The sequence below is a fragment of the Heptranchias perlo genome, chromosome 1 (genome assembly GCF_035084215.1).
Source record: "Heptranchias perlo isolate sHepPer1 chromosome 1, sHepPer1.hap1, whole genome shotgun sequence".
Classification (NCBI taxonomy): Eukaryota; Metazoa; Chordata; class Chondrichthyes; order Hexanchiformes; family Hexanchidae; genus Heptranchias; species Heptranchias perlo.
Window position 1 is genome coordinate 76,244,614 of NC_090325.1, and position 8,630 is coordinate 76,253,243.

At 38.0% G+C, this 8,630-nt stretch overlaps 1 protein-coding gene across 8 annotated transcripts in view; it reads left to right on the forward strand.

Annotated features, from left to right (window-relative positions):
• mtus1b (microtubule associated tumor suppressor 1b) overlaps window positions 1-8,206 on the forward strand; it is a 184,524-nt gene extending 176,318 nt beyond the window's left edge. For all 8 annotated transcript variants that reach the window (XM_067986903.1, XM_067986894.1, XM_067986926.1 and 5 more), the window contains one exon: window positions 4,593-8,206. In XM_067986903.1, the coding sequence (XP_067843004.1) occupies window positions 4,593-4,803 (211 nt within the window). In that variant the 3' untranslated portion in view covers window positions 4,804-8,206. The remainder of the gene's footprint in view (window positions 1-4,592) is intronic.
• Window positions 8,207-8,630: the final 424 nt, after the last annotated feature.

Sequence of the window (8,630 nt, forward strand, 5' to 3'; positions counted from 1 at the left end):
GCCAGAGCGGGTGGTGGAGGCAGATTCATTCATGGCCTTCAAAAGGGAATTAGATAAGTACTTGAAAGGAAAAACAATTGCAGGGCTACGGAGATAGGACAGGGGAGTGGGAGTAACTGGAATCCCCTTGCATAGAGCCAGCACAGACTTGATGGGCCAAATGGCCGCCTTCCGTGCTGTAACCATTCTGAGTCTATGATTTGGTAAATAAGGTATTAGAGCATCAAAGATGTAACAGCATTAGTATTGCAACGTTCATATGGGTATGATTAAAAGGACAATGGCTCAAAAAATTGGAGTTTTTAAAAATATTGGCCTCCTTCCTCCTTATCTACATGTTGCACCTTCATCTGGAAACACTAATCTAGCTTCCACATGTACATCCATGTACAATGACATCCCGTTCTACCTCTCCTCCACTTCTCTCAACCCTCAACTGCCTTTGTCCTGTCATTACTTGTCTGACGTCCCTTGTCTCATCATCTTGGGTGAGTTTTCATCCAGGTCAAAATTGGAAAGAGCACCACCACAAACTCTACTCCCTTTCACTGATTGCATCCCCCTCCTCAGTCAATCTCCTTGGGCTGAACGAAACCGGTCGCAATTTGTGCCCTGTTCAATCCTGAGTTGTCAGAACCCATACCCCTCCTTTATGAAAACCACTTGTATCCACCTCCCAACATTGCCTTCCTCTGCCTCAGCCCCTTTGCAGCTGAAACCATTATGCATTCTTTTGGTGCCCCAGATTTGACTACTCTAATTCTGTCTTTGGCCTTCCATCCTTCACCCTCCATAAACTTCAACTTGTCCAAAAATCTGCTGCTGTACACATAACCTCCATCTTGCTCACCTATCAGCTCTAATCTGTATTGGCATCCCATTCCCAATACCTCTGGTTAAATTCCTCTATGGCTTTGGCCCAGTCTATCTGCAATATTCTCCAGCCCTATATTTATCTCCTCACTTCCCCTCCCCCCCCCCCCCCCCCCCTGCCCCCTGCCACCCACCCAAAACACTCTTCCACTGACTTGTGTTGTGCATTTCCCCCACCCCCATCCTATCTTGTGCATTTCCCCCACCCCCATCCTATCTTGTGCATTTCCCCCACCCCCATCCTATCCTATCACTGGCAGAAAAGCCTTCAGTCATCTGAATATGAATATTTGGAATTCCTCCCCTTAACCCCTCTGCCTTTTTTTTTGAAGATCACATACACCTGTATCTCTTCAAGCTGTTAGTCACCCCTCTGAACTTCACGTTTGCTGGCTCAGTGTCACATTTCCATATGCTTGTGTGAAGTGCCTTGGAATGTTTTTTTACATTGTAGGTACTATAAATAAATGCAAATTGTTGGAACATGTAGATGTAATACAAAATTAGGAATTCAGTAGGAACTTTGTGTAATTTTAAGACCAAGAAATGTAAGTTGAGGTGAGAGGTAGGGAAGAGTCTTGAGCAGCCAAGCAACACTGAAGGTAAGATTGCTGTAAATCAAAGAATTTTTCAAATGTCTGCAGTAAGCTAAAGGTGACATGGTCTTGGTCCATTTTTAAAAATGATGAGAAGCTGGAATCTAAAGACTTTAGACAAGTTCCCTTTTTTATTTTCCTGGTTAATGACATCAAATAATAGACTTCTATGGATAAGTAGAGATTAAAACTAAACAATTTTCGAAGGAAGGCACTGGGTAAAACTAGGGGTGACGATGCTAAAGAATATCATGACTATAATAAGTAGTGGGAGAGATGAAAGGGAGATGAGGAGCAGTAAAAGGGATTGTGAAAAAACTTAGCCATTCATATCAAATAGCAAAGTCTTGCCTAGGCACATTAAAAAAAAATTAGGAGGGTGTGGCCACTCAGCAATGAAGAATGGAGTCTAATTAAGGAGAATGAATGTAAGATATTAAATATCTTGCATTGGTTTTTAGAAATGGTGCAAGTGAGAATGTAGCTGTACTAGGGCAGGATATGGAACAATTGTTAGCAATAACTATATAGAAAATGAATTGGTGTTGAAGAAAATGAGCAGAACTCGGTTAACATGCACCCTAGGCTTTTGACAAAAATCAGAAGGTAAAATAAGAGCTTTAAATATAATCTTTCAGTGCTCCTTAGATATACAACTTGTGCCACAAGGCTGGAGGTTGGCCAATTTAACACTCGAAGGATAGGTAGTAGGTTTTGGGCAAACTCTTGGAATCCATAATGAGAGATTAAATTAGTGAGTATTTAGAAATGCATGGGATAACTAAGAACACTCAGCATGGATTTGTTAAAGACGTGTTGTCTGGGGAAAAAAAAGTAATAGTTTTTTGAATGTGATTTATAAAGATAAAGGAAATGCAATAGATAGTGTATACGGATTTCCAGAAGACATTTGATGTGGGGCATTACTAAAAATAGGTGTGTGTTATAAGAGGAAATGTACAGCATGGAAGGGAAGTTGGTTTATGGACAGGAAACAAAGGGTTATATTTCATGGGTATAAGGAATCTGATATTGAAACTTTCTGACTACACAAAAGTAGGATGTTTGAGGAGGACTGTGGAAGACTTCAAGAAGATAGAGGTTAGCAGAATGGATGGCCACATTGCAGATGCAATGTAATATAGAGAAGTGTGTGCTTTTTGAGGAAAAGCAACAAATGGAGTATACATTCAATGAAAAGATGCTGAAGGATATGATGGAACAGAGACATAATTCTCAGTGAATGTGCAGGCAGATAGTCATAAAGACTAATAGTATTTGGGGTTTTATAAATATGGACTGGTGTAGAAGAGTAAAAGAGGTTATTAGAAATTTATACAAGGCAGTGTTAGGCTACAGTTGAAGTACCGTGTGCTGTTTTGGGTGCCCCATTATAGGAAGGGGTGTTCAAGGCCGTAGTGCCCTTTTTAATTACTGTCTGTTTTATTCACATCAGCTTTTAGGATGCAACTCATTTTATATGATATTAGATAACATAAACCCTCAAATCTCTATGAAGTCAAACAATTGAGTACATTGGGGTCTCCAATGTATCTTTTGTGAGAATTAATGCAGGGATTTTCCAAATAAAAGTATAGGTACTTGAGGCTGCACAGTGTAAATGCTGCATTTGCAGCAAATCCTTTACATGATTTTCTATATCTACATATGAAAGCAGGATTCTGAAGTGAAATTTTCACTTGCCAGCTAGCCATGAATTAATTCTACCTTTTTTTTCTCCTTTTGATAATAATCTGGCCTTTTAATAAATTGATTGTGAAACAGATTTTAAAAAGTACAGTTTTAAGGGTTATGTAATTCCAGTGCAGACATGAAAAGGTCTGTTTTGGAGGTGGCACTGAGAAACTGAAGGTATGGATCTGATGGACATCCTGCCCAATTACAAAGTTTGAAGGATGATGAAAGAAATTTGCACTTTGTGGATCAAACTAATTGAAAATGGCCAAATCTGATGGATGTAAAATTTCAGGGTGGCTATTTATTTTGTGTCCCTAATTTAAATGTAATGTTACAGTTGAGGGAATCATTTTCCTTTTGATACTTGCATAATTTATTCAAACCAGTGGTAAATTTTATAATTCTAGTCCATTTTCTGCATTTTGAAATATTATTTGCTTTCCCCTTCTGTGTAATTTACATTTTTTTCACTACCTCTTAAACGTGTAGTGTTTTCTAGCTTTTTCCTTCCATTTGTAGTGCATTTCATTAGCATAATGAGTATTATGGAAAAATAAATGACTTGCCTTTTGCAGTCATAGCAACATTTCGCGCCCTTATATGCATTTACAAGAACAGCTATTCTGAGCCCTTTGATCCATTTTTAATCTGTTCTACGTCTGAATATAGAGTACAGAGAAGAACTGGCTTCTCAAATATTAGTAGGCTAGAAATTCCAAAGATTGAGGGCCACAAACTTCCCCCGAGTCCTGGCAACCTGGCTGTCAAAGTCCAGGCTGGTCCGTCTTATTTGCACTTGTTTGTTCCTATTTGAATTAAACTTTATACGTGGCCCCTCAAAGCTCCATGAGGTGCATTTATGGGCCCCGCAAAGACAAAAACTTCAACGCCCCTGCAATACAGTTGTGTGGTGCTCTTGGCTATCACCCTCGTCTGTTATAGAAAATTTGTCACTCGTGTTTGTCATTATCTTTGCATAATTGGTGAGTAGTTCAGTTCTTGGTAAGATATTTCTGTATGAAGGCCCCACAATTTGCACTTGGGATTGATTTTAATGTTGGGGCTCCTGAGAGTCTGTCACTGAACAATTTTATCCCTTTAATTTCAAGCCCATTCCTCTCCTCCTCATTTGTCCCCCTCCTTCCACCCATAAGCTGAGCATTTCAAATGTTAAACACTACCAGAGGAGGGGAAACTTGCAAGCTGTCTTTCCTAGCTAAGCTTAAGGAGAGCATACATTCTCTGGTTTGGCACAATTTTGCCATGGCCAATTTGCTTGATCCACAACAGATACTGGATTCCATTTTGGTATTTTTTTCAAATTCTCATTCTGGAGGAATCTGCGGCTGTTATGTGGCCTTGTTGCATTATAAGTACCAATGCTTTTAATTATCAAAATCCACTCTAATTTCTGTATCTTTGCAGGCAACTCTCCAGTGAACAGGTTGTTTTACAAGAGTCGTTACACAAAGAATCAAAAGTCAACAAGCGCCTATCTATGGAAAATGAAGAACTTCTGTGGAAACTACAAAATGGAGATGTTCTTAGCCCTAAGAAGCTGTCACCAACCTCTTCTTTCTCCTGTCAGCCTTCCAGAAATTCAATGTCCTCTAGCCCTGCACCATCACCAAGGTGACGCATTCCAAATGATTGCCATTCAAAATTACCTGTTTTTATGCTGCTGGCTATTATCACAACCAAGGAAGGGCTATTGGATGTTGATTCTGACATACAAAATACTGTTCTATTATATGGCATAAGAATATGGAAAAGCATTCTGTTCCCCCTTGAAGTGTTTTTAATTGTATATGATAGACTGTATATAGAAAATGTTGCACAAGAGCACTTAATTTACACAGCAAGAATCTTGCTTTTGCCTTTTTGCCTATTAAAAGAAAACTCAGGGCATGTAGATTATGTTTGACAAATTTGAATTTTCCTCATTCATTTGTGAGGAGGATTTGTGTTTGCTAAACTGAGCATTTAAGATTGAGCTGAAGTATTGAGGATTACCTTCACTATTAGCTAGCAGGATGCTGATAGAATTTTTTTTTCCAGTAAATAGAATGAGAATCTTGTGTTGCAGTCTGAAGTTGCACAACATATGGCATAAAGGAACTAGGACAAATCTAGGTAACAAAAGATTCTCTAGGTTTCATAAAGTATGCCAGGAGGATGCTTGTGCAGCATGAGGTCCTTGATCTGTTAAATTTATTCAGATACCTGTATGTACAAATTTAAAATCTATTGAAAGCTGATAGCCAGAAAATCTAGCATTGTGAAGTTTAACAATGGGTGTTTTTATTTTAGAATGCAAAAAGATGCTGTCAATTTATCTAAGCACTTAAGCAATATTAAAGTAACAGTTTACATTAGACTGGTGCAAATGGAGCACTTAAATCCTGATCCCAAGATCACAGAGCTAGCCACCATTTGCTTACATGTGTTCTGTTGGGTGAAATTTGTATGTGTTTCTTGGCAAGGTGAGAAAGGGTCTGTCTGCTCTACAGTGCTGCAGGGAAGCAAATCATTCCACCTTGGAGGGAATTGAAATGGTTCCTCAGTTGGTTTTAAATATGTCTCCACACACAGACGGATGTTGGTTGTGAAGAAGGCTGCAGCCTTGAGCACCCAACTATCCAGAAAGGGGTGGAGAATGTTTTTTGTTTTGGTCGAAAATACTTGGTTTCAATTAAAGTTGTATAAGGTCTTTTTTGTAATGTGTAAATCTCTTGAACTAAGGTTAACCTGAGAGACATTGCAGTGGAACTTTAGGAGATTGTGTTTCAAAGTTATTACTCTTGTTTATTGACTCATTGCAGTATAAACCCATCTTGATATTTCTAGTTTTTGTCCCTCTCTGTTTCACACCTTTTAACTGTGCTGTCCTCCAGTTGAGAAGGAGGGAGGTAAGACATGTAACCTTTCTGAAGCTTCTGTTAATGCTTCTGTTGTACTAGTTGCTAGAACAGTCTGGGTGACCTGTCCTCATTATTTTGATCTCTTCTCCACTTCCCAATGTCTTCAATGCCATGTCACCCTAGGGCCCCATGTAGATCCCTGAGCTCTAGCAGTCTGCCCTCAAAAAGTGGTCCTTTTTGCATTTGTATTGTTGATTTGTTTGAAATTTGTGGGCCTGGAAGTTGTAAGGAGCTGTTTAGTATTGCTTCATTGGTGGATTAATCTTAAATCCAAACTCGAAGATCTGTTACCATCAGCAATTTCAGGCACATGCAAATTAATGAACATTAATTTTAAAATTTACATGGTCCTGGCAGCTCCGTGGTACACGTGGCCCACATGGACAAAAGCTTGAACATCCTTGGCATATGTCTACTTCTGTGCCTCTTTTTGTGAACCTCAGTGAAGAAAATTTGTGCAAACTTATAATTACTGTAGTTTTTGAACATTATAATCACTTTCTATCGAGATCACTTAGTCCTTAAGTTACTATTCGATCTTGAAGATTGCATTCTATTAGTAGCAGGTGAGTTCCAAACCAATCCAGATTAAGCCAGTTCAGTCAAAATTTACATTTAGCCCCGCTGAAATAATTTAGATTCAAGTAGATCTTTTCTTTTGCTAGAATGGTGCATGTGTAAATGGACCTCTTTGCTATTATCCATTCACATGTTGCTAATGGTAAAAGATTTGTACATAGTTTTTGGGGTTCATGATTGCAAATTGGCACTCTCCTCCAGCAAGGGATTCTTTCTTACCTGCAATGTTGTAATATACACTAGTTTCCATTTCTCTTTTCAAAATCACTATGGGCTCCATATAAACTGTGCAAGGCCAAGCAACATTGAAGATTTCCATGCAAGATATTATCAGACTTAGAATTCCTATTGCATGATATAAAAAGCTGCAGTTTCTCAGGATAATCTTGGTGAAAGCAAGATATAATTTTTTTTAAGTGAAAGGTGATATAGCTTTAAGTTGCCAGTCTTTGTACTGTTTCTTTGTTTTTCTTCCGTTTAAACCAGTGTACAATCTGCTTGATCTGTTATAAATTCTGTGTTGTAAATTAATTTAACCTATAAATAGTTGAAGTAGGGAGTGCCAAGAACTCCATCAGGCAATTGGGTTTATTGGTGAGTTCCACACGCTTAATTTCTATGCAATTTTACGGCACTTGCCGACAAATATGCTGATGTGAAACTGCAATTTTTTTTAAAATGTCATCTATCTAATAACATTCCCATATTCATACTGATTATCAAGTAACTTGCCCAATGATCCCTTTACTAATTTATCATCCAGTGTTGCTACTGTAAAGTTTGGTTTAGTCAAATTATGTAGAAATCTATTTAAAATGCTATTCCTATGCTTAACTTTAGTTGAACTTTAGAAATTTACAAGGTCTTTACTTATACTTTGTCACCGAGCTATAAACCAAGACTGTGATTTCAAATGGACATGCTAGCAGTTGGCAAGCCAATGGTTACCTGAGCAGCTCATTGTGAGTCAGCATTTACTTCAGTGCAGACATCTTATTTGTTAAAACTGATTTATGCATGTTGGAAGAGTCTCTAAGTCCCTTGCTGGAGAGGGTTTCTAATTAATGGATTAATAGAAGCATTATTTGGGTATTTTAGCAAAAAAAAAGCTTCCTAATGGGTGAACCAATTTACGGTGCATAATTGAGAAATCTTCCCTTATAGTGATGCTTGTTATACCGTTTTAGGTATTTGTTGCAATATTTTAACAACTAGTATATCCCATAGAAGCTCAGTTCTATTTTTTTGTAGTTAATACCCAAACTATATAAAACCTCCACCCTTGAAATCAAAATGAGCATCACATTTCACAACATTTTTGATAAAAATAAATTTATAATGTATTGCTTTAGGGGTCTATGACAAAAGGGCCAGTCAAGTTAATTGAAATATTGTGCAACAAAGGTCTCAAACATTTTGATTTCATTTTATGTGTGCTTTGTCAATTGGTGACCATTTTTAATCTTGATGCGTTGTAAATGTACTTATCACATGTTGCTTCCTTGTCAAATAAAGTCATTGCTGTTTTCTCTATTCAAACATTTTCTGCTCTGATTTCCTGATGTACAAGCTAGGTGTATATCAACATCACATTTGCTGTATCACTGTGATGACTGTTGGTTGCATATCAAACATTTCAGGATTTTTGATGGAATGAATGATTTTGGGAGTGAACTATATTTGTGTTTTTAAAAGTGAATTCAGACAGCACTTTTTTTTTAAAGACGTTGCAGGCATTTAAGCTAGATGGGCCAGTTTATGGAATGTCATAGCTCAGTCTATTCCAACCTGATTCAATGAGGGTCAATTTACTAATCCCAGACCTATAAACTAGACTGGCTGCCAATTCATTGAGAGCAGCAGATGTTCTCTTTAAACTCTCACCCCAAGGAGTGGAAGAAAGGTAGCTGGTATTACTGTCTGGTCTGTTGGTGAATCACTGACCAGATAGGAAGTTTATCTC